Source organism: Aphelocoma coerulescens, chromosome 1 (assembly GCF_041296385.1).
Source record: "Aphelocoma coerulescens isolate FSJ_1873_10779 chromosome 1, UR_Acoe_1.0, whole genome shotgun sequence".
Classification (NCBI taxonomy): domain Eukaryota; kingdom Metazoa; phylum Chordata; class Aves; order Passeriformes; family Corvidae; genus Aphelocoma; species Aphelocoma coerulescens.
Genome location: NC_091013.1, coordinates 5,250,748 through 5,276,531, shown reverse-complemented (window position 1 = coordinate 5,276,531; position 25,784 = coordinate 5,250,748). Strand labels below are relative to the sequence as shown.

The 25,784-nt window shown below is 43.1% G+C and overlaps 1 protein-coding gene across 6 annotated transcripts; it reads left to right on the top strand.

Moving 5' to 3' along the window:
* Nucleotides 1-1,506: 1,506 nt before the first annotated feature.
* Nucleotides 1,507-18,103, top strand: U2AF1 (U2 small nuclear RNA auxiliary factor 1). 6 transcript variants are annotated; one of them, XM_069021518.1, is made up of 9 exons: nucleotides 2,947-4,062; nucleotides 4,272-4,328; nucleotides 6,260-6,290; nucleotides 6,879-6,945; nucleotides 11,154-11,203; nucleotides 11,790-11,888; nucleotides 13,055-13,188; nucleotides 13,492-13,584; nucleotides 15,165-18,103. In XM_069021518.1, the coding sequence occupies exons 1-9, from the start codon at nucleotides 3,911-3,913 to the stop codon at nucleotides 15,301-15,303; spliced, it is 822 nt and encodes a 273-aa protein (XP_068877619.1). In that variant the 5' UTR covers nucleotides 2,947-3,910; the 3' UTR covers nucleotides 15,304-18,103. The 6 variants fall into 6 exon arrangements, with proteins under 6 accessions (XP_068877334.1, XP_068877252.1, XP_068877481.1 ...); XM_069021233.1 differs by lacking the exons at nucleotides 4,272-4,328; nucleotides 6,260-6,290 and adding an exon at nucleotides 1,507-1,612 and having other exon boundaries at nucleotides 3,975-4,062; XM_069021151.1 differs by lacking the exons at nucleotides 4,272-4,328; nucleotides 6,260-6,290; nucleotides 6,879-6,945 and adding exons at nucleotides 1,508-1,612; nucleotides 7,775-7,841 and having other exon boundaries at nucleotides 3,975-4,062.
* Nucleotides 18,104-25,784: the final 7,681 nt, after the last annotated feature.

The window sequence follows — 25,784 nt, the reverse complement described above, 5'->3', positions numbered from 1 at the left end:
CAGAAAGAATGGGGCAGGACATCGAGCAGTGCTGAGAAGACTGTCCCTATTCTGAGACAGGTCACAGCTCAAAACAAACCAGGAATTGCAGGTGTCAGGTTGGATGGGGCTTGGAGTGGAACCTGGTCCAGTGGAAGGTGTCCCTGCCCATAGCAGGGGGTTGGAGATGATCTTTAAGGTCCCTTCTAACCCAAACCATGATTCTGTGAATGGTCCGGAAGTAAAGAAATTCAGCCAAATTAAATTTAATAAAGAAATAGATTTTATTCGGTCCCACAGAAAGCCACGATGGAGAAAAGCAGCGCCGAGCCCGGGGTCGGAGCTGGGTGAACACCCATAGATCTGATCTCTATCACACCAGAGCTCCCAAGTTCACTGATGCTGCTTCGGCTGGTTCCTTCTTATATAGTTCTTGGGCAGAGTCCGAATTAATTCTATTCTTCTCGCAATTTAGCATATTCATGATGTTTTCTTGTCCCGAAGTTGGACCGCACACAGCGTTTCTTGGGTCTGATGAATTGTCCATCTTTGGTGGTGAATTTGTCTGTCTCCGTTTCCTGGAACCCTCAGTGGAGTTCTGGGAATGTCCAAATCCTTATCGGCTGAGATGTAGCAGGTCATCATGGTGTTAATGTCCCGGTGATAAGATCCAACCCCACCTGGGGTGGAATCCTCACCTACTGATTACATCTGTGCTGAAAGAACTTCCTTTAGAACTGCTCTAGTTTTGCAAAATTTTCCTCTCAGCCAGGCTGGTGGGGGGCGGGGGGGTTTGAAACTCTGGCTCTGTATAGTTTTATTACAGCTCATTTTTATACATAACAGCACGAATTACAGACTTCATTTGTAACACCCCTAATCTATGAATGGCCCTAATCTATGAATGGCCCAACCCGAGCTGTGACCTCTATAAAGTGTATTTGTTACTGCTTCAGGGAATCGCAAAAGATCTGAGATGAATGTTAGTCACACACCGAGTCCTCAGTCCTGTTTTCTGAACCAGCAGAACGAGTAAGTTTATTTCCCGATGTGCTTTTCAGTGATGTACAGTACTGGAATCTTCCGCATGCATTGCTGCTCCATTGCAAAAATTTCAATTCACTGGGTTCAGACTTGCAGCTTTTGGCCCGTAATTCCGTGAAACCTCCCAAAACAACGATCAGAAAGAATGTGGTTCTCCCCTCCACTCTGCTTTTAACTCAAAAGCATGTTTTACTTTTTAATTTAAACCCCTTCAGAACGTGCACCCCCCGCCTTCGCGCGAATCCCTCCCTTTATTCCAACCCTTGGAAGCCACGACCCCCAGAACAACCCCGTCCCCTCGGCCCGTGCCAGGGGCGGGACTCGAACCCGCGCTCTCGAGGTTCCGCTCCCGTCCCTCAGCGCGACGCCGCCGGCCCCGCCCCGCCGCCCCTGCGCGCGCGCCGCGGCGACCCCGCGTGGGGCGCGCGCCCCGCCTCCTCTCCCCCGCCCCCCCTTCCCTCAGCGCAGCGTTTCCGGCGCGGTCGCTGTGACGCGGCGGCAGCGCCGGGGCCGGGGCGGTCCGGCGGGCGGGCGGGCGGTGGGAGATGGCGGAGTACCTGGCCTCCATCTTCGGCACCGAGAAGGACAAGTGAGTGGCCCTATTCCCCCGCTTCCCGCGCCGCTCTCGCGGCGCCGGTACCCCCGGGAGGGAGGGGGGAAGCTCGAGGGGAGGCCGGAGGCCCGTAGCGGGTTGCGCGGGGACGCGGCCTGTTCCGATCGCGGCGGTCAGCCCTGCTTCCCTTCTCCCCGCCCCTCCTTCCCTGCGGGGGGACCCCGGCCCGTTTCGCCCATTTCTTCCACTCCCGCCTCGGGGGCGCCGCCGGGACCACGTCCCGCGCCTTTCCCATCCCGCTGGAACGCGGCGGGAAGAGGGAAGCGAGAGGCGGCCGCGCTCCCCGTCCCCCTCCCCCCCCCCCCCCTCCGCCATCGCCTCCCTCAGGCCCTTCCCCTCCCCCCCCCCCCAGGAGCGCGCGCGCCCGGCGGCGCGTGGGTCTCGCGCGTTCCCGCGCGCGCGCCCGGCGGCCCCGCCCACGCGCTTCCCGCTCCCCCTTCCCCCCTCCCGGGCCGGGGCCGTTCTCGGGCATTCCCTCCCCCCACTTCTTCCTCCTCTTCCTCCTCCCCTCCCCCGGCCGCCTTGAGGGTGTGCCCGCGCCTCGTGGCGCGCTGCCGTCCTCCCCCGTCCTCCCTCCGCCCTCCCCCCTTCCCCCCGCGGCTGCGCCTTCCTGTCGGGGCCGCTGGGTGCCGGAGCTTCCCGCCGCCTCCTGCCAGAAAGCGCCTCCTCCTCCTCCTGTTCCCCTTTTGTTCGTGTCCCTGAGCCTCGCAGCAGCCTGAGAGCTCCCGCTCTGCTGCAAGGACAGCGACTGGTTATTTCTCCCCCCTCCCCAGGGTGCGGAGGATTTCCCCGACTGCTGCATCCTGATCCTACAGGCTTCTGCCTGCAGCCTTCCACGCGTCCGGGAACGCCTCTAGTTTCTCTGGTTGTTGGAAGCACACACACAAAACCCTCCTAACGAAAATTTGGTCACCATCGGCCTGACCAAACCGGCGTGTTTTTCCACTCGTAAAAATGAAAAGGGGGCATCGATGTGCTGCTGGACTAAATTACTCTTGTCAGCCCCTGGCCGTGGGGCTTCTGCTCTGCTCTGTAGTGCTGCCATTCCAGGAAAGCAGTGTCGGCAGCCTCTCTTTTGAGCTCTGTTACTGTAGCATCCTTTCACACAAAGGAGATACATAGGAATTTAATGCATTACAGTTTCAGAGTTTTTAATCAGGCATGAAATTCCTGTGCAGCTCTTGTTTTTGGTTAAAAAAAGCAGACGGAACCTTCCAGAAGGTGCTGAAGTTGGAGGCACTATTGGAAATTTTATAGTTAGGTATTTCTTTTTGTTTCAGGTTAGAGGTCAGAAAAGACAGTAAGTATTTTATAATGCTAAGTGTTTGTTTTCAAAAGCATAATGAAGAGTGAGCATGTTGCAATTTTACAGTAGAATGCTTTGCTAGAGATCAGATGTGCTTTTTAGTACTTTAATAATTCTTCCGTCCATGAGTTGATGTTGGTTACGCAGGATTGTGGAAAGAATTGGTTAATTATGGGAATAATAATCTTTCTTCCAGGAGAATTCTAATATTTCACTTACCCATATATAGCCTATAATAGTTTTCTTGCCCTTCAGAATTTGGCATTTCCCTGTCAAGGTAACAAAACTCCTTGTGGTTTCTTTCATCATTCTATGTGAATTACACCTTTCTGTGGGAGTTTTAGTACTATTTCTAAACCAGGATCATTTTCAAGGTGTCATGAGATGGATCATTCAAAAAAAGCGTGTGGTTTAAAAAAAAAAAAAGCTTACTCTTAAAATCATTAACTCTATTCATGGAAATGGCTTAATTAAGTGAATTCATTTTGCTTATGTGTATTCTTTCTGTGACATGATTTTCTCTTCCTTGAATTATTTCCAATACTGTGTTGGTAGCAGCGTGAGTTACCCTTAGAGAATAACTTAAACAGGTGGTTTATAAAACATGAGAGAGGTGTGACTGTGTCAGCTTTAAAACAGGTTTTATTGCCTGGACCAGGGGCTGCATCAACTCAGCCACAGAGCTCCCAGTGTAAATTTCAGATCGTTTTTCTCATTATTTTCCATCCCATCACCCACTGAAACTGAGGTAAAGACAAGAATGGAGAAGCGGAAGAGTAAAACAGAGATCACTTCTCTGTGGTGGATCATGAAACCACTTTGGGGGAAATTGGTCAGATACTGGCTGTAAATTAGGGGTAAAAGGAATAAATATGGACAGGTTTGTTGGAATGCTTTCCTGTACAGTTTTGGTGTGGGGTTTTTTTCTGTGTTACTTCTCCACATCAAGATAAAGACATTTAGGGCATATGCTTTTTTGCAAATTGTTTTCTGTGCCAGTGTCTAACTATTTTATTTATTTTTTTCTTGCAGAGTCAACTGCTCATTTTATTTCAAAATTGGAGCTTGTCGCCATGGAGACAGATGTTCTCGGTTGCACAACAAACCAACATTTAGCCAGGTTTGTTTCCTCTTTTTTCTCTTTCTTGTGGAAGTATATTCTGGCTTCTTTAAAATGTAGATTCTCAGATACAAGTGAATAATTACCAAGCTCCAGATTAATTAGTTCAGTTTTGGCCCCAGTTTATCTGGGTCTTTGCTTTTTTTGGGGTATTCCATTTGCTTCTCCCAGCATTTCTAATTATCTCCTGTCACCCTTAATGGCTGCAGGAAGCGATGCTGTTGTAAGCTTGCCTGTAGTAGAGACCAACCAGTGCTAACTTTCAGGTGAGTGTGCCTTCTCAGTGGTGTTCAGGCACTTAAACCATCCCAGAGTTTTTAAATCACAATGGCAGCACATTCCACCTGTCCCAAAGGTGGGAACTTTAATCTTTTATGCATATAATAGGAAAAAACTAATTAATGAATAAAAGTGACTCATCTGTTACTGCATTTGCTCTCTGACCCAGGCTCTTTAAGTTTCAAGAGTGACTTGCATACTTCCTTTGAATATGGAAGAAATGGTTTATTGAAAACAACTTGCCTGGTTGCTGAGGGTGAATTGTCAATTGGCATGACAGATTATTTAATCTTTGGCTCAGTGAATATTGTTAGAGACATGATGTGTGACTGCATGTCTGCCAGAAATAAAAATAAATTTGAAAAGGTGCAGGGATTGACAGGGTTTTCATTATTGTTACTATTATGAGCTTTATAGTATTCACAAATTACAGTCCTGGAGAAATGCATGTTTTCCCTCTTTCTATCAATGCTGATTGTCAAGGCACACAGATGAATTTCTTTGGGAATTGGTACATGAGTAATAGTGCCTTAGAAAGTTACTACTGCACTTTTAACTACAGCAGTTTGAACTGCAGTGGTTTTAACTACAGAGCTAAAGTTCACATAACAACAGAGTCTTCTGCAAGTTTAATCTGCTTTGGAGCAAAGTTGATGAGAGACATGGGCTCATGTTTGTTTGGGGAGAAATTAGGGAGGGGAGTGCTGTACATGTGACAGGTTCAGAGATATGATCATAAAGTTAACCTCTGAGTGGGCAGGGGGACTTCCAGGGGAGAACATCAAGGTTGCTGATGGACAGGGGCTTCTGCTGGTACTTAAACAACAAAAACACCTCTTTGCTTCTGGGATTTTAACAATTTTTAATGCAGATGTTTTATTTCAAAAGAGCATTGTCCATTTTCAAAACTATCCCATGTTGCTGACCTACATGGAGCACAAGTTGAAGTGCAGTTGGTTATTTAGAGACCTGAATTTAGGTCATTGGCTATGAAAAAATATTTCTAAAGCAGACAGCTTCTACAGTACTTGTCTTTTAAGGTAAAAAAACCCCAAAAACCTAACAAAAAACCCCACCACCCTTACATCTTTTTTTTACCAATAAAACTTTGTGTACAACTACAGCTTTCTGTCAGTGCAGCCTTTAGCTTTGCTTTAGACCCTGGTGAGCAATGCCAGCTGAAGTGGGTCAGCAGGGCACGTCCCATTCATCCAGGGGTGTCTGGGACTGCACAGCCTTGTACCTGGCAGCTGTGCTGTAGCATCTCCCAGGTCTCTGGCAGTGTGTAGGGTCTGCAGAAATCTTTATTTGTGTGCAGGTTGACAATCAGCTGTGATAGAAAATAGAACAACAGAGATCTTGCTAATGGGAAGTTACCAGCACTGTGTTTTAACCTTGTGCAGCTCTTGCTGGTGCAGCTACTTTACAGAAGAGCTGTGTTAGGAAAGGTCACACAATCCAGGGTGATCAAATTACCCCCAGTCAGCAGAAACACCCTAATGAGATGAGATGCATGTTTCTGGCACTCTCCAGTTGTAGACTAAAGCATAGGTAGTTTAAACCTGGGCCACGGAAGCACAAAGCTTTGGTTGGTATGGCTGGACCCATAATAAAACAAGTGTGTGATTTTAAATGTGATGTTACAGATGTATTTTTTTTTAGATGTTAAACGGGTAGCATATGTAGGTGTGACATTGCTGGGCCTGTGACTTCTTTAAGCTCTGAATTCTTACTGTGACTAATAATAATAATAATGTCTAAGCTAAAGTTACTTGGGGATTGCCATTCATACTGACTAACATTGAGCTTGTGTTTTAAGTAATCAAATTTCAATTTTTGAGCTGCTTACAGTGATATGGACGTTTGGAATTTTTTTGTAATATTAGTTTACTAACTTAAACATGGTTTGTTTTTTCAGACAACTTGATTTTAAGAAGAACGGTACAAATGTAAGGTTTCAAGTCTGCCTGGGCTAATTCTTCAAGTAAAAAGCAGAAGGGCTAAAAGGATATTGTCCTTATTTGAAGGATCGGAAACATGTGAACCTATGATGCTATTATATTATTTAAACAGAAATTCCACCAAGAAATTCCTGATGCACAAAATGAGATGTAGCAGTTGCCTAAAGGCCTTATGGTCTGGTGTAGCATTTTGGACACTGTGGCATTATGTTTTACATGCTGTGCGCATAACACTGTTTTTCCCCCCCTAGACTTGCAATAGTGAATCTGGTCTTGAAAGTTTAGTTTCTGGTCTCCAGAATACCTCGTGTGACATTTTTGGTTACTGTGCCTCACACCTCCCATTTTGAGGATAGCTGTTGAGACAAACGCAGCTCTTTCTTGGTGGTTAATTAAAACTGTTTTCATAATATGATGGTCTGGATGCAATTTTGGAAGATACTCTGCAAATACAAAAGGAAGTCTTAAGGATAAAATATGACTTTTAGCTGTTTGCAAACAAGTTGTCTCTTTGCAATTGTCTATTATATGCACAGCAGCCAGTAGAATTCCCCTTTTTATTTTTTTTCCCCGCAGACCATCTTGATTCAAAACATCTATCGTAACCCCCAAAACAGTGCACAGACGGCTGACGGCTCACACTGTAAGTCCCACAGTTGGAGAAATTTTTTTAAAGAATGGTGTTAAAGAGCCCACTCCTAATTATGAGAAAATAATGTTGGCTTCTGAGCTGCTGACATAAAGCTGTTGCAAACAGGACAAGTGACGGAACTCTTCTTGCGCACAGATCAAGAATTTGTGGAACGTGTGCGATTCCGAGTGCAGAAGTGACTGCACAAATTGGACTTGATGCAGATTCCCTTTTGTGTTGCAAAGTGAAACTTGGTTGCTTAGTAACACTGCATTCTTTTGAAAGGGTTAAACTGCAGACATTTCTCAAATTCTTGATTTAACACAAAAAAAAAAAAATAAATAGGTATATATGTGATGTACGGTAAGTTTCCCAAAACTGGGTTTTCTTTCATCTTAACTTTTTTAGGAAAATGGAGATTTCATGTCATGCTCTAATTATTGTATTACTTCCTTTCCTGGAATTTTGTTGATAAGAAGCCGTTCAGTAAAACCAAATTCAATATTATCAATATTACATTAATATAATAATATTATAGTAGTGTGAATGCTGTGTTTGGATTGTATTTCAGAGCTGCCTGAAATCATGCAAAACCCCTCTATAGCAGTATTGGTGAATGGAATAAAACTAAGAATACAATAATGGAGTATCATGAGATCTCTATTACTTTACAGTGTTAGGTTGATGTAGAAAGGTCACCAGCTAAGTGCAAGTTCTCCTGCTTGGGAGAGAATAACCACCTCTCTTTCAGCACAGACTCGGCTAAAGCGACCCTAAAGGAAACCAGTTTCTTGTTAAAATTATTTTCCATAATATAAAGTTGTTGCGTTTTGTATTTCAGACCATTGCCCTCTTGAACATTTACCGTAACCCTCAAAACTCTTCCCAGTCTGCTGACGGTTTGCGCTGTAAGTTCATACAAGTTCCTTCACTGGTTCCCTGGGCTTGATTGTCAGAGCTCAGTGTCGACTTAAGCTGGTCTGCCATTTTAGTTTAACAGATCAAACTGACCACGTTTCGTTACATGTGTTCAAAACAAACACAAAAAAAAAACCCAAAAAACAAACAAACAAAAAAAACCAAAAAAACCCAAAACAAAAAAACCCCAAACTTTTTGTCCCACTACCTTCCTCCCTACTCCCAAAACTATGAGGGGAATCTGAATACCAACTATTAAATCAAAAGGGGTTGAAATGTACTTCCCCTGTGAAGCAGTGTTGGTTGCACTGCTTTCTTCTGTCACCTTTCTCCCTGCCAGTTGCCTGCATCCTAGGAATGGTTTTCTGTATGTTTTGTGCTATTCATTAGGTTACACTGTCGAAAAGAGCAGGACAATGACACATTGACTTCATCCAGAACAAATGTCCTGCTCTGTAAATGTTAAGAGAACTTGAATTTGAAACTTTACAGACTGCATGCATAAATTCGTCCTAGGTTAATGCAGCTTCCATTTAGGGAGTGCACTTTGGAAGAATACACCATGACTGACCAACGCTTCCCTTCTGGCAGCTGTCCTTTTTGGATGGGTGCATGCTTAAAATTCTTTCCATGCTTTGAAAATTCAAATTCCAATGCCATTTGGCATATTTACCTAAGAAAAAGTATTTTTTTAACGTACTTTTGAGGAGGGGAAGGAATTTGGGTATGGTCATGAAGTAATTTAATGACTCCTCCTGAGATACAAATGGGCATAAGCAAACACACCTCCTGTGAGACTAGCAGCAGTTAATGCCCAGGATTGTTGATCGGCGATTACTGATATATTATTGTAATTGAATCATCAATATTAGAATAAGATTAAAAAAAAAAAAAAAGTTTCAGAACCAAAAAAGGATCGGTGTTCTTTTCTAACTAATATTTCTTGTTGAAGTGAGTATTGACTGTGTGGTAATAAAGCTTTGTTTGGCTATCCTTTTTTTTTTTTTTTGACTGTTGGTTTATAGACTAGTTCAGATTAGTTACCAGCATTTGATTAGAAGTGCTTTGTGAAATCAGCCACTAACTTAAAAGTCAACACTGTCTCTCTTGCTTCTAAAAGTAATAATGGCTCGATTATGTAATTTGTGTTTTTGTCACACAATCAAGCTGGACATGTAAATGAGCTGTGTAATTTTGTCTGGATGCTTGAACAGTTCCATTGGTTCATAGGCTCTCTCCTTGCAGATGCTTAGTAGTTAATCCTGTTTCAGGAGACCAAAACTTTTCCATTTGGGTGTTTCCACCATCTCCCTGAACTCCCAATGCGCTGGTAACTAATTTGCACAGAGTTACAGCAGTTTGGTCTGTGGAGCTGTTTAGATTTACAGCTGCAAGAGTCCTGCACAGATCCTCCAGTGTTGTAAATGCTGGTATCCAACTCTAGTTTGTCGTGACAAGCGAGTAGCTGTGTGCCAGAGCCTGACTGTACCTCCTGGGGTAGAGCTGGAGCTCTGCAAGCAGTAGGTTTGCTGAAACTCCTGGCTCCTTGGTTTTTGATATTTGTCCCTACTTGAGTATTGCATGTATTTTAAATGGATAATTTGGGTAGCTATTTAATGCCTTGTCATTGTTGCTTAACTGTCTTCCTTTCTATTGCCGTCGTAGAGGATTAACCTTAGTTTCGAACAGCAATAGTTTTCCTGAGTTTTAATTAGTAATTGGGCTTCTCATGGTTCAGATACCAGTAGCCCTGGAATATGGATGTTTGTAAAGCCTGTGCATATGTATGCTTCCCACTTTGGAAGGTCATTGAAGTAGTCATTAACTAACTGTTGCCTGTGATCTCCTAATTTGACAAAAAAAAACTTTTTAGCTCTTGTCCATCTGGTAAAAAGTAATTATTCCCACTGTGGCTCTCAGAGCCCCTGTCTGATACCTTTAAAAACAAAAAAGTCTTAGGTGTTAGTAAGCTGTTATCAGTGGTGTTGGCAGAACCTTGGGAATATAGTTAAGTATTAAACTGCCTAGAATTACTGGTTTAATGTTTGATATTCCTTAATTTGCTATAACCATGGGGGAGAATAAATTTCTTAAAAGCAAACCTGTCTCAAATGCAGACACATTGTTAGCCTAAGCTATAAACCAAATGCCCCTTACTCTCTTGTGGAGGTGAGCTGGGTGGAAGAACAGGAACTGCAATTCAAAGAGTGTGGCTGGTTAATATTAGAGCCTTTGAAGAAAGACGTAAAGTTTGTCCAACTGGTAATACTAGCCAAAATTTTTTTCATAGCAGCCTAAAAGTGAATAAACTCAGCTTTTTTGGCTCAGTTTCTTGTCTTTCACATTCTGTGAACTAAACCAGTCTGGTTTGTATTTTTAAACACTAGCATATTTTTCTAGTATAAAATGCAGGGTTTGTTGTAAAACTGCTTCGCTTGATCCTAATAAACCACTTAACTGCTGAAGAGCTAATCTAATGGCTTTATGCATACAGCTTGTTTCAAGTTCTGTAGACTGGAAGAAATAAATGAAACTCATTTTTATATTTTTAATGCTTTGAAAAATAAGCCACACTTATGTTGAGTTTTGTAGCAGCAGGCAAGCAGCACTTGTTTTTGAAGTCCAGCTTGTAGCATGAAAATAATCTTGAGTATAAGGCTGGCTTGTTTTGCACTAAAAGGTATTCTGCAGGACTACAGAAAAATGAAGTGACACTCAAACTTAAACTAGAAAATGGCTCTCTGTTGTAAAGCATTGAGGGGCACTGAGAAAAGTGTGTCATTTCAATGCCTATTTTGAGCAAATTTTAAAAATATCCTGGACTATTTTACATTGTGAGCTGTCAAATTCTAGTGGATATGCTGGAGAGGTGGACATAAAAGTCTGCTTTTAGGAAGAGGAATACTAAATTGTTACAATATTTTAAGGTATGGAAATATAACAAAGCACTTGCCTTCTGTTTAGGTAAAATTGTTGGTAGTTAGAGAGTGGAACTATACTATATTAAATTTTAAGTGATATTTCAAAGTAATTCTTTTCCCCTTTAAATTTGTGGCATACAATTTTGGCTCTGATTAAAACTTGCTTTGATTTGATCATATCAATTTAATGTTTTGACAGATACTTTGGGGACTCAAAGCTCTTCACACATCCTTATTTTGCAATATTCCTGTTAGTTAGCTCTATGCTATATGGTGTCTCTTATGCTCCAGACGGCCTCTCTAGATTGTGTTGTAGAATGATCAAAATCTCCTCTTCCTTATTGACAGGCTCTAATCGATCTGACTCTTTGACTTTTGCAGGTGCTGTGAGCGATGTTGAGATGCAGGAACATTACGATGAGTTCTTTGAGGTATGTAAAGATGCATTGCAGTGTTACTGGATCTGTCACCTCCAAGCAGTTAAATGGATGTAGTGGAGGTAGCACAATTAGATGGATTCAGGAAAAAGCACTTCCTCAGGTGTTCGTATAAAGTGTACAGCCTTGTGTGAGATATTTCCAGGTGTAGCCATTGGTTAGTTTGGCCTTAATTTGACTGCTTGAAATAGACTTTGTTTAAAATCAGCATCTTAAGTGTTATAGCATTTTGATTGTATAATCTCCTTTTTTATACATTTAAAATACATTCAATTATTTGTATAGAAACAAAGTACCTGAAACTACAGCATCAGGGTTTCTGTGTTGTGTTTTCAGTGCATCCTGTGTACTATGTAATGCTGTGCATGTTTTCCATAGGTTTTTATTGTATCTTGTTAGTGCTGTGCTTACAGATGGCCAGGCAAATACTTACCTTAAACCCAAAAATGTAAAAAAAAAAAAAAAAAGTGATCTTGCTTTTTTCCAAGGGAGGTCTTCTTTTATACTTATAGCTAAATGCAGTATTTCTGTACTTAAAAGTAATGTGCTGCAAACTTCTGCTGGGTTGCTTTGTGCTTAGGAGGTCTTCACAGAAATGGAGGAGAAATACGGCGAAGTTGAGGAGATGAACGTTTGTGATAACCTTGGAGATCATCTAGTTGGAAATGTATACGTAAAGGTAGGATGAAGAGATGCTCGTGTAATCAGGAGGGGTGGTATTTATTGATTTAGTATTTTGAAAGCTACTCTATGCTTGTAGATTTTGCAAGGGAAGATCTTCAGTATGTAAGCTCCTCTCCAACTTCACAATTTAAAGTAGAGTAAAAATGTGAAAGGAATCCAAAAGAAATTTTAATAAATTTTGAGAAACTTTCTTGATAGTTAAAATCCATGTAATTTTCAGAAAGATTAACGCTTTTTTTTTCTTTTACATAGTTATAAACAGTCACCGCTACTGGACTGTTTAGTTTGGCAGGATTAATTTGGGATTTGTCTTAGCATCATGCTGCCCTTTAGGCACATCAGTATGAGAGAGGTTTATATGCCACAGGTGCATTAATTTTCTAACTTCCCAGTTAAACACAGTATCTGTAACCAAGTTAGATATGGCAGTAGCTGGGTGGTTCAAGGTGCAAACTGGAGTATGTAGGTTTAACTTCTAAAAGTCAATGGTATCTCTTGAATAATGAGTACAAAGTTGTCACCCACAGAAATTTTACTGTGTGTTCACGGTGTTGGGGAGGTGTGAGAAAGTTTCTTTGAATATTTTGGCTGTACCTTCCCTCAGCTGGAAAGTATTTTCACACCTGAAATTCTTGACTGTGTAGATCATAATCAAAACAAAAAGTTGTCTTAAAACAACTAGCTGTGAAAAGGCATTTCAAATTTAAGTTTTACATTAATCATAAAACAGGATCTGATTTTTGTAAATACTAATTTAAATGAATACGAGCTCCAGTTTTTATATAAATTTCTCTTAAATAGTTGAAAAAATGCATTACATCAGGACTGTTGGTGCTCCAGAAAGTAATCATAAGCATTTTCTTGGTTTAAAGCTGTACTAAGAAAACTCAGTCTCTTCTATTGACTGACTTTTGCACTTGAAAGACCAAATAAAGCATAATGAAAAGGAAAATCAATGTTTTGATTAGCCCTTGAGTCCCAGTTATTCAAAAGCTGGCATATTTACCTTTGATTTGATGGACTGTCCAAGAAACCTGAAGTAGCTTCTGGTTTCATTACTAGCTGTGAGCCTCAGGTATTGCACAACTGATTTGATAGGAATCTTTTACCTACTCCTGTTGCTTCTCTGTATTGTAAGGAAAATGTTGCTTTTGCTTTTAGTTTCGCCGTGAAGAAGATGCAGAAAAGGCTGTGATCGACCTGAACAATCGCTGGTTTAATGGGCAGCCCATCCATGCCGAGCTCTCACCTGTGACTGACTTCAGAGAGGCCTGCTGCCGTCAATATGAAATGGGGTAAAGCAGTGGCTTCCTCTTGCCTTGACAGCCTCTGAGGTGTTTGCACAGCAGGGAGGGTGCTTGGGTGTGGATTTTACATAGTAGAGTGTAGGAAGAAAACCACTTCAGGTAACAGTAATGTGGAGGACCTGCAGTGAACCTCTTGACTTCTGCCATCTTTTGGGGATTTTGTTGTAGAAGTGAGGCACTGTCAGTAAATGATGCTTGTAATTTACTGGGTTTAATATTAGAGGTGATGAAGATCTAAGCAGGTAATGAAGCGCTGGGATTTTTAACTGTGCCTCTTGAATTCTGTTTCAGAGAGTGTACACGAGGAGGTTTCTGCAACTTTATGCATTTGAAGCCCATTTCTCGAGAGTTAAGGCGTGAGTTGTATGGGCGGCGTCGTAAAAAGTAAGTTTGTTTTTAAACACTACTAAAAGAAGTAATTTAAGGATCAGTTGCTGAAAGATCTGAAGGCAAATCTTTAAACTCCTGCCAAGTCCTCTTGTTTTTTCTGATGCACTTCTGGCACATGCCAAAGGGCATCAAGTCAAGCTAGCAAGTGGCCAGTTTAGAACAAATGAGTAGAGCTCTAAAAATACAGTGTTTCTTGCTCTGCAGTAGTGTAGATTCTGAAGGTTGGTGTGGAAGGCAGAGTTCAAGGAGAAGAAAACTCACTGAGTTACTGAGTACATAGGCCCTATCTGTTGTTCAGATCTCCAAACTGCAAACTGTACAGATGGATATTATTTGGGAGAAGTTGCTTTATGCCTCCTCTGTTTTATTCTCTTCTAAATGTGTTTGCTCGTGGCCTTTGTTAGATGCAGGCTACTTGGCCAGTAGGCATTTTGGCAGCATCAGATAGGCTGCTTTCAGCATTATGTGCAGTCAAGCTGATCTATAGATTATACTCAGGACCCAACCTTATTTGCCTTTAACTGTTAATGGTGAAATGTTGTAGCCTGTATTCATTTCTCACTGTTGATACCAGGCAGTCACTCTATTGAGCACACTTCTGACTTCACAGTGTGACCCTTCTTGATAGGAATTCCCAGTAGGAGAAAGGAGAAGTAATTTTGCTTAATGGTAAAAAAAATAGATAAATACATTTTGTTATATATTAAATTATTCATTTAGTGAGGTACCTTGCAGAAAGGCTTTTACAAACACTGCTGTTACTGTGATGGTTCACTTGGAGCTGGATTCAATCTGCTTGCATTTAGGACCTTGCTATTTGGGATAGGCATATGAAAATTTTTGATCTTGCTTTTCTATAGAGCACAATTTTTGTAGGTTTCTGTCAATCACAGAAGGAGCCTGGGATTGTGAATGTGTTTTTCTATAAACATCTCTGGCAGTATTTCAGAATCTGTGAGGATTAATTTAACTTCAAAAAACTTCAGATGTTTGAATGCTGTATGAAAAAGACCAAGTGTGCTTTTTATATTAACCTTTTGGTCACTGTTAGAAACGTGGAACTCTCAGTTCAGTAATGCTGATTTGGTAGTAGCTGTGATAGCAGTGTGTTCTGGGGGGTAGAAATGATGTAGGGGGAACAACAACAGAGAACTGGGTTGTAATTGCTAATTAATGCAATTGATTTAATGTGAGTGGACTTAGAAGCAGCTGTAGGCTTTTGGTGTGTTTTGCTAAGAGATCTGTCTGCCAAAGCAGGTGTCCCCTTCTGCTTTAAATAACAGCAGTGTAACCGTGCCTTTCCTTGGGGTGTGCACATCCATTGTAACAGGTGACTGCAGGGAACAGCCCACCTTGTGCCTGTCGGTGCTGACTCCCCAGTATGAAGTTCGTGCAGTTTGTAAATGCATTGGGTTTTGCAGCCCAAGTGCCAATTAACCAATCCTTCTAATGACACGCTGCCTTTCTTCTTCCTCATCACTCCCGTTGTTAATTACATGTTCTTCCACTGTGTGGTACTGTGAGTAAATTGCTGCTTGGGATGAAACTATAAAATGTCCAAACTTTCTTTGAAGGCATAGATCCAGGTCGAGGTCCCGTGAGCGCCGGTCTAGATCCAGAGATCGCGGTCGTGGAGGTGGAGGAGGAGGAGGAGGAGGCCGTGAGCGTGACAGGAGGCGGTCAAGAGATCGTGAACGATCCGGTCGATTCTGAGCCATGCCATTTTTACTGTATGTCTGCTAGAAAGTGTTGTAGTTTGACCAAACAAGTTCATAATGACATTTTTTTTAAAGATGGGCTTCTGAATAAAAAATTTGTAGTGATACAGTATTCTTTGTGTAACTTGTTTCTTGTGGGGGGAGTCTTTTTAACTGTCATTCCTCTATCTTGACAAATACCTGGATTAAGTCTGCCTGAAGGAAAGGTGGTAAATGTATTGGAGGAGCGCCAGTTTTGGTTTAAGGTTTTTTTTTTTATTTGGGTATAATTTGAACTGTTGATGAAAATGTGTGTGTATATAATATAAAATATTATATACATAGTAAAAATAATATACTGCTTAAGAAACAGTTACTCACATAAGTTTCCCTTTTCTGCTATGCTGTCTGCTTATTTAGGTTAGTTTAGGCACATTTAAGAGGAAGGCTGTGCGAAATGCATTTATTTACCGAGTAGAAACGCTTAGTTACAAAAATGTATGTTTGTTTGTTACCAGAAGTCTGTGCTCTGTCTATCAATGTGACTGTGGCATTTACAATAAATCCAATTTCTTGGTGTAAAATCTAAAGCCTATTTTCTAAGCGCTCTGGAGTAGTTGAGTTGCTACTCCTGGCTGTGCCAGAGTTCATAGTTCAGGTTTTTATAATTCTTGACTAAATTCCTTTCTTTAGCTAGAAAGAAAGTTGCCTAGTGAAGTGTGGGAAAAAAAATATTTTTATTGCAATGATTCATAATAGGCAGGTGAGAGTTTTGTGAAAAAAAATCACCAAATTATGCTTCTTGCAACATGATAGAGAAGTGCTGTGGAAGGAAATGCAAGGTCCTAAATACAAGGATCAAATTTCTTAAGAGATTTTTTTTTTCCTCTAATCTATGCTCTCACCTGTCATTTAATGAAAAGCATTTTGTTAGTATTCAAGGTCATAGAAATCTAATTGGATGCTAGTGGAAAATAAATCTTTTTTCCACCTTTCTGATAGTCTGGAGTATGATGAAAGCTAATGGACAGATGGCAGTTCCTTCACATACTTTTATTTTTCTGAGCTTGAATTGCACAATCGCTGAACATCACAGGTTGTGTCCCAGAGTGTTAAAGCTCCATGGAAATGTTGGAATCTTGAGAGATGCTTTGTGCAGTGGTTGACTTGCAGTTTCACCTCATTCATGTCTGCTTTTTTTCAAAGTATAACATAGCAAGGGGTTTTGGTCATTGATCATATTTCTGCAAGATAGAACTTAATGTACACAAAGCTACGCAATAAAACACAGCTTTCCAGTGGGGAAGAGAATTTACTAGAGCTTCCTTAGTTCTGAGCCAGATAGCCTGCTAAATGATAAATCTGCTTCTTGGTGATTATTGAAAAAGGAAATAGGATATGGATGCATCACATAGATGATTAACAAACCAGCTTCTCTCTGCCTCTAAAATAAATACAAAACCATTTTGCTCACTGGAACTTGGAATTGGAAAATGATATTGAAAACTGAGCTTTCTAAATTAATCTGCTTTGCTTCTTACAACTAAATTCTTGCACCAGTTCAGTTTGAATTTATTTTGTTCCCACTGGGTGGTTTGGCCAACCAGACTTTGGAACTTGGTGTGCCAGGACCCTTTTTGAAGAAATATCACTCAAGCAGTGAAGCCCATCTCCACACGATGTTTTGTTCTAAGTACATAACTCAAATGATGCTTTACTGGAAGAAATTGAGCAGTGCCTGGCATTAAATGACTGAGCTGAAAGGTATTTTTGCTGGGCATTAGGAATTTCACATTGATAATTTAGTTCTTGCAGTTTACAGGCTATTCATCCAGTTCCATTTTTCTCTTCAGTGAAATTCAGGATTATTGGTGAGCTAATTTAAATCTCAAGCTACAAAAGGTGAGGATAGTCTTTGCTTTTGTTTTTTAAACAGTATCTAATACAACGTGGACACTATTTAAAAGGTTTAAGATTTGCTCTATAAAGCAGTTTAAAAGTTAGTTCTATAAAGTTAGTTTAACACAAGTACAAATGTGTCCCTGGAATGGCTTTAAGCTGTGTAAACCCTGCTTCACTGCAGGTATATTTTTGCATGAACAGATAGTGGAAGGTTGATTTTTCCCTCTCCCCCAGTACAATTTTACTTAAGAAAGCATTCTTGAATTCCACCAAATGTATAATTTTATGATTTGATTGCACAGCTGCCCAAAAATTACCCATTTAACTGGAATATGTCAGAATGGGCACTGAAAGCAGTGGATTTTAATGGATACTCTAATGGGTGCCTAGTGACAGCATTCAGCATAAACTAAGCTCATGACATATCTTGTTAGGTTTGCCTTTTGAGACTGTGCTACCAGTGAAATTCATCAAATTTGAAATTTAAACTGCACTGATTTGGTTAAACATTTACACCTGATAGACCCAAGTGTTGGTTCACCAATGCAAACCAAGTGGAAATCCTACCTCCCCCTTTTCTTGTTGCTCACAATGTCTTTTAAGATTTGTTTTTTCCCCCTCCTCCCCAAGGTTCCTGCTTCTCAAGTACTTCATTGTTGACTCTTCTGTTGAACAGTGGATCTTAATTTATGGAATTCCTTTACCTCAAATAAGTGACAGCATACAGGATTTTCTGAAGTCTGAGTCAATTAGGTTGAAACTGTTAATCCCAAGTGGCTTCCTCTTCTTTGTATTTGGCTCTTATTCTGTGAAAATGCTGCTTGTCCATGAATATGATGTATGTTGAGACTGTAAAACCAAATGGAGAAAACTTGTTCAAAATAAAGCCTTTTTTTATAAGAATCTGACAAAAATTATCCCTTTACTTTAGATTGGATGCTGCTCTCTAAATATCGAATGAGGACATAGACTAAAGTTTCAAATTCTTAGATCTTAAGCTATGATTTGAGCAATTCTTTGCCTTCTGTTTTCCAGAGCTGGTGAAGCATGTCTTCAGCTAAAACATCCCTAGCCTCTCTGTATTTCCTTGATAAAGTTGAATTTTAAGAGTGCAACTTGGGGTTAGGATTTGGGGGGGTTGGTTTGGGTCCTTTTAAGTGATAGGGCTTTTCGTTAGGTGTTAGGGTTAGAAAGAACCTCCAAATTTCTGTTGTGGTCTGCAGAGGGCAAGAAAGCTCATTTGTGACAGAAGAAATGTGTTTAATTGAAGAAATAGGAAAACAGAAGGTGTCATGACTTTTTAAAGATGATTCCTCCTGGTGTTGCACTGTTCAAGCTGCAAAATTTTGGGTGTTAACGACGGTGCAACAACACCTTCAACTGCATCTACTGTCTTTGATACATCAGAAGTGAAACTGCTTTTGTAGCAGCTGGGGAGGGTGTGGGTAAATCATTTCATTCTCCAGACACTGCTGTGCTGAAGAGTCCCTAAAAACAGTCCTGGTCGGGAAGCGTTCCAGCTGAAAAGCAGGACTGAGTTGTAGTTTCTTTTCAGCTGGTTAGGAAGTAATGGCTGAGTGGCAAGGCTGTCACAGGAGAGAATATTTGTACCTGCACTTGCCACTTCCTGCAAGGCTGAAGCTGAGCTGTGTTACTGCACAGTTGTGCCCTGGAGCAACTGGATTTCAGTTTTAATAAACCAGTGTTACATCCAGATGTCTGTAGAATAAACTAATGTATCTTCACGTTGAATTGATACATGGTGCTTTCTAAAGCCATCCACAAGTATTTCTGAATTCCTCCAATTAGCTGATGCTGTTTTTTATTAATCATAGAATAATCTGGGTTGGAAGGGACCTTAAAGACCATCTTGTTCCAGCCCTGTGCCATGGGCAGGGACACCTTCCACTAGACCAGGTTGCTCAGAGCCCCTTCCAGCCTGGTCTTGAACACTTCCAGGGGTGGGGAGTCCACAACTTTTCTGGGTAACCTGTGTTGCACTGTCAGTGGTGAGAGTGTCTCCAGACTGGTTTTATTTTCCTGTGGTTGTCTTTTTGTTAAATGCACTTGTATGAAAAATTTTGTATGAAAAATTTAGTATATCTCCTCAGCTATGTAGACAGTCCTCCCTTGTCAGCAATGTGCTCATCACTCAAACACCTCTGATCCCCTGTTAACTTTTCATGTTTTATTTTTTACAAAATTATAACTTCCAGCAAGAAGAGCCCCAAGCGAGAGGACAGCACAGTCCCACTCTGCAGCCCCGTGGTTCTTCAGTGGTAGAACTGCTTTAGAAGGTCCCTGTTTCCCTGCTGGTGGTTTCTGCCAGGAGTGGCATTAATTCAGTTGATCTCAAGTTTCAACTGTAAATTGGATGTGTGGGATCGGGTGGAACGGTGGCAGCCAAGAGCCAGATCAGCTGCCAGCAGCCTGGCTCCTGCAGCCAGCGGCTCGTTTGAGGTTTCAAAGGGGGGAGGGGGGAGGTTGTGCTTATCTCCGACTGTTCAGATACGAGCGCTGACTTCTTGGTGCTCTGATAACCATCGGGTCTGGTACTTTTGCATAATTTGTGTTGTTTGGGTGTTTGCTTTCCAACTAGATTGTTTTTACAGGACAACTGATGAAGTGGTGGGATGTGAGTAAGGGGTGGGCAGTAGCTTCCCTGAGCCCTGCAGCAGCTTGTCTGTGTGGCTGCCCCTTCGATCCCAGTGTCTTACCAGCATTCAGAGAGCTGTTCCCTCTAGGAAGTCACAATTACTGTGATCTAGGTGTTTCTTTGGGACAAACCCATGTGTTAATGACAAAGGTAGGCAGGGCACTGTTTACCCCAGCACTGTAGGCCAGTTCCGGCTCTGCACTTCCATGACTGCGCTGTAGTTAGGTCTGGAGGAAAGAAAATGTTTCTGCTCTGGTTGAGCAGCGAGACAAAGTGGGAAGAAAGGCAGCAGGGAGCAATGGAGTTTCCCCACCTCCTTGTTTTTCATGGAAAAGCCTTTAGTCTCCCAGGCTAAGGCCTGCTGTGCTTTTGCCAGTGCCTGGCTTCATTTCAAGTCTTGCTACCTATTCAGCTGAATATTGGATGTGTTTCAGATCCTGCTCACTTTCCTCCTAGAGCTGTCTGGGATTCTGGCCAGGCAGAAGAAGGGAGGGAGCTGCTCCCACTGCAGGCTATGCACCAGCCTGCTCCTGGGCCTGGGAGCTGTGGGAAGAGCCAAGGGGAGCAACTGCTCCTCCCTCCCCTACCCACCCGTTTTCCTTGAGAGCTAATACTGCTCCTGTCCCAGAGAGAAATGAGAGAGAACCTCACGGATTAAAACAGTCCTGCATCTTCCATCATCCTTTTTCCTTCCTCTTGAGTGAGCATGTGAAAGGTTCCCTCTTGTGTTGTAGGAAAAAAGTCCTGGAGAGAGGACTTGATAACAGGACTCTGAGGCAAGACAAGAAGAACTGTTTTCTGGACAAAGCACTGGTGGAGAGTGAGCTGCCAGCCTGACTGCCCTGGGGATTGCATGCAACATTAATTATTGCAGTGCTGGACTGGAGATGGGCGAGGGAAATTCCAAGTCTGACAGACCAAAATCTGACCAAGTAACAGTCTCATTATTGTCTGGGCAATTTTTTTCATTCTGCAGGGGTTTGACTCATTGTATTTTACCCTTTCACATGACCACAACAAAGAGACATTTAACTGCCCTCCTTGCTCAGTCTCCAAGGAGGCCAGCCTTGGTCTTTTGGACAACTCTGGTATTCTCAAGCACACGTGTGGTGGCAGCTGTTACACCTTACAGAACAAATATCTTCAGCAAAGGGAATAGACCTGCAGTGCAGAGCAAGCAGCAAATTAGATCCTCCTTGTAGTACTTGTAGCTGATTTGAGCAAGGCTTCTGACAGAGTCTGTTTTCTCTTCTCTGACAACTTCACTTCTTTCAGTCTTTACTCCTGGCCCGTATTTCTCACTACACCTTTTTGTTCCCCAGGCCGTGTCACACATGGGCCACATCATTCCAGGCAGAACACACAAGGCACCTCCACACAGCACACGGGTGCTGACAGTGCCATGTGTCCTGCAGGCTGGACCCCTGTTTGCGTAACCCTGTACGATGTTTGCTTTTTACACAACAGCAGGACCTTGTTGACTCACATTGGGCCTGCCTGGCACTGCAGTCATACCTTCCACTCCACACAATTACTGTCCAGATAATGGCCACTCAGTTTATTCCTCCTGCCTGGCTGCAAAATTTTGTATTTGTCCTTATTGGCCATCTTCCTATTTTACTTTCCCTTCTGATTTCTCCAGTTTGCCAAAGATCATTTTGAAATATGATTCTGTACAAATTATGGTTTATCCCATGCAGTTAAAATAAGAAGTGATTCTTTTCGGGCTGTGTTTTCCTCCCTTTGCATAAAAACATTTCCATGACCTTGTGCAATAGGCTTGTGCTCTCCCTTCCCAAAAGGGCTCTGGCTACCCCCAAAGCTCCACTGGTTCTTTTGGTGGCTTCAGTTGCTGCTCACAAAAAGCCTCCTCCACCTGATCTCCTCCCTCAGTGATCCTACTACAACAGCTCTTACCTTTTCCTCCCCCTCCCTTTGACCACTGACTGCTTCTCCTTTCTCGACCTTTCAGTCTTCAGCATGGCTACTCTTGACTGATACAAGAGACATCATTCTCTGCTTGCCATTCCTAAACAAGCTGTTTATTTCCATGTTAATATTCCAGCTGGTGTCACATCACTGCTAGGCTGATCAGATCATAATTTTGTTTTTATACCAACCCTTAGTGCAGCCCCTCTTGTCCCTTGCCAGAGAAATAAACCCAACCACTGCCAGATCTCAGGAAATTGATTAAGTGGCTCTTATTTATGAAATTGGTGCTGATTTATGGGAATTACTCTCAAGGCTGGGATGAGGAGTAAGCTATGTGTCCCACTGATTGGGCTAAGCCCTAATGGATCTAATTAGTGGTGTGTATTCATTCCCAGCCACCATGATTGATTTTAATGCCTTTAATGCCAATGGCACGGTTGGTGTTGCTGTGGAAATCTTTTAAATCAGTTTATTATGTATGCCAAAACTCCTTTGTGGAGAGGGACTTTTCACAAGAGCATGTAATGACAGGACAAGGGGGAATGGCCTTAAGCTGGAGGAAGGCAGGGTTTGATTGGATATTAGGAAGAAATTCTTCCCTGTGAGGATGGTGAGGCCCTGGCACAGGGTGCCCAGAGAAGCTGGGGCTGCCCCATCCCTGAAAGTGTTCAAGGTTAGGCTGTTTGGGGCTCTGAGCAACCTAGGATAGTGGAAGGTGTCCCTGCATGTGGAAGGGAGGTTGGAACTAAGACCTTTAAGGTCCCTCCCAACCCAAACCATTCCTCACCTGGCTGCTGCATAGGTGAAGGAGACTGCATCTTGTGTGCAGAGCTGTGCTGCAATGACAAATCCCTCTAATTAGCCTCACACATTATGTTCAGATAGTTTCCAACACACTTGGCGCTGTCACTTGGTCTTACAAGTTTCCTCTGAGGTGTCTGTTTTACATCTCTCAGGATCTGGCACATCCATCTGTGCTGACGACTCCATACCTCGACACCCATCTGCCTGAAGTTGCAGTGGTTGCTGCAAGGCTGGCACTTCTTCAGACACAACAGCTGACTCAGGGCCTCTTCCCCAGTCCCTCCTGAAAGGCATGGAAGCTATGGATATCCCTCCTTGGCTACAACTTCAGTTTGTAAGTGCTTGCACTCCTTCTGTTCCAAATATTCACGGATTTTTGCATAGCTGCGCTTGCAGCTGGGCCTCGTGTGTGCCCTGGCATCTCGTGGTTTTCTGAGATCCAAATCAAGGGCCAGGCTTTCTTCACATCACCAGTTTCACACTCTGCATTGCTCTTGTGCCATTCTATAATTTAGCTGCACCAGATGCAAGCCACAATCTTATTCCATGTGCTTTTCTAGCTGATGTTTTACTGGTGGGGCTAATGGTTACCTGTGCAAATGTCACTTACAGCATATTTCAGATGTAATTAACTAAGCAAACTCTGATTTAGAGTAAATAATTGTTCTGTTTAAAAACACTATTTTCTAGTAAATTTTTCTTTAATAAAACTAGAATAAGAATATGGAGGGTAGGGAGAAAACAGTGTCATTTCAATCAGAAGTTGTATTTTGATGAACCTTGTGGGTCCCTTCCAACTCAGAATTTTCTGACTCTTGTGATTCTGTAATTTGTCCTTGATGTGGATGTTTCTCTGCAGTTTGTGAATTTTTAGCAATGTAATGAGACAGCTGCTTCAGTGTCTCTATTTAAAGCAAATATAAAATATTTATCTCTTCTCTTGATTTGTTTTTAGTTGCTCAGTGTTTTTCCTGTGTTTTTTTTTCTTCATAAATTTCACCCCACATTCTAGTCATGGTCCATTTTCTTACCAGAGAGACAGACCCTTGACTTTTTAATGCTGAAACCAGTCCCCTCACCTTTAGACCAGTCACACCCAGTTGGAAAGTCTTTTCTGTCACTTTTCCCACTTGATTAAAACATTTCTTGTTTTTCATATTCATGCAGCATGCAATACTCTCCAAATAGCTCTGTATACTATATAGTATATGTGCAGATGGGGACATACAGCTGTCTCAACTCCTTCAATGACCTGAAACATATGGAATACTTCAGGGTGAATCATGTCCTAAAATAAACTACCTTGAACTGCTTTTCTCTGTATTGGTACTTTTTATAGATACAGAAGAAATTGCTGCTTGGACTTTCCAGAGCCACAGGCTGTGTTCTTGAGGCACTTCTGTCTGGTAAGACCTTTCAGCATCTTTTGCTTTCATGACAGGATTTCTGGTTTGGTTTATTTGTTTGTTTGTTTGTTTGTTTAAACTTTCTGCATAATCAGAGCACCTTGTTAAGAATTACTCTGAGATAATTTGCACAGAGTGTATTAAATTCACCTGCACCCCGTGTTCTACATCATCAAGCCCTGTTCACAACAGTGAGCTGTTGTGACACTGAGCTGCTTCCCTGGTGAGTAACTCATTGTCAACTTCTCAGACACCATCAGAATGGCCTTAGGCTGAAGAGGGGTAGGTCTGAATAGATATTAGGAAGAAATTTTTCCCTGTGAGGGTGGTGAGGATGTGGCACAGGTTTCCTGAAGGTGTGGATGCCCCATTCCTGGACGTGTTCAAGGCCAAGCTGGATGGGATTTAGAGCAACCTGGGATAGGGGAAGGTGTCCATGCCCATGGCAGGGGAGTGGAACGAGATGAGCTTTAAGGTCCCTTCCGACCCAAACCATTCCATGATTCACCAGGCCTTGGGATGCCTTGGGATGGGCATTTTTAGGGCTACCTGCACCTCTCTCCCCTGTTGCTGACCTGGGCAAGCTGAGATGCCTGGGCAATGCCTGCGCAACCCCAAGGCCCTTTTAGGGGGAGCAGCTGACTGCTGCCCCAGCATGAAGCCCCTCACAGACCCCTCAGATGCAGTGGGTATTTGCCCCCCCAACCAGACAAGCAGCCCCTACCACAGGAGGCCACTGGCAGCCACATGTGTGTCCCCACTATGGCCACTGCCCATGGGGACATGAGTAAAACACCTTCAAAGGTGCCCCGGCAGAGCCCTTTCTCCAGGGTCACAGGATCAATTAGGTTGGAAAATACCTCTGAGATCATTGAGTCCAGCCTTTGACTGAACACCACCACATCAACCAGACCATGGCACTGAGTGACACATCCAGTCTCTTCAGGGGTGGTGACTCCACCACGCCCCCGGGGCAGACCATTCCAATGCCTAATCCCCTATTCTGTGAAGAACTTCTTCCTAATGTCCAGCCTAAACCTCCCCTGGTGCAGCTTGAGGCCATTTTCTCTTGTCCTCTTGCTGTTTGCCTGTGAGAAGAGGCTGATTCCCACTTGGCTACAACCTCCTCTCAGGTAGTTGTAGACAGTGATAAGGTCATCCCTGAGCCTCCTTTTTTCCAGGCTAAACACCCCCATCTCCCTCAGCCTCTCCAGAGTCTTCAACAGCTCCGTTACCCTTCTCTGGACACGCTTCTTGAATGTCCTCCCTGAACCGAGGCGACCAGAACTGGACACAGTGTCTGAAGGCCCTGTGGGTAAACCCTGGGTGTTCCCTCGGGTTTCCCTCAGCGATCCGGCCGGACATCGCCGGACATCGCCGGACATCGCCGGACATCCCCGGACATCGCCGGACATCGCCGGACATCGACAGACATTGCCGGACATTGCTGGACATCGCCGGACATCGCCGGACATTGCCGGACATCGCCGGACATCCCCGGACATCGCCGGACATCGCCGGACATCGCCAGACATCGCCGGACATCGACAGACATCGCCGGACATCGCCGGACATCGCCGAACATTGCCGGACATCGCCGAACATTGCCGGACATCGCCGGACATCCCCGGGCGCTCCGGCCCCGGGGCCGCGCACCGCGCTCCCATTGGCTGGCTCGGAGTCGCCAACGCCCCCGCGCTGACCAATCAGCGCTCGCCGCGCCGCTCCCGCCCCCCGGGGGCCGGGGCGGGGCCGGGGCGGGGCCGGCGGCTCGCGGCTCCTCTTAAACCCCGCGCG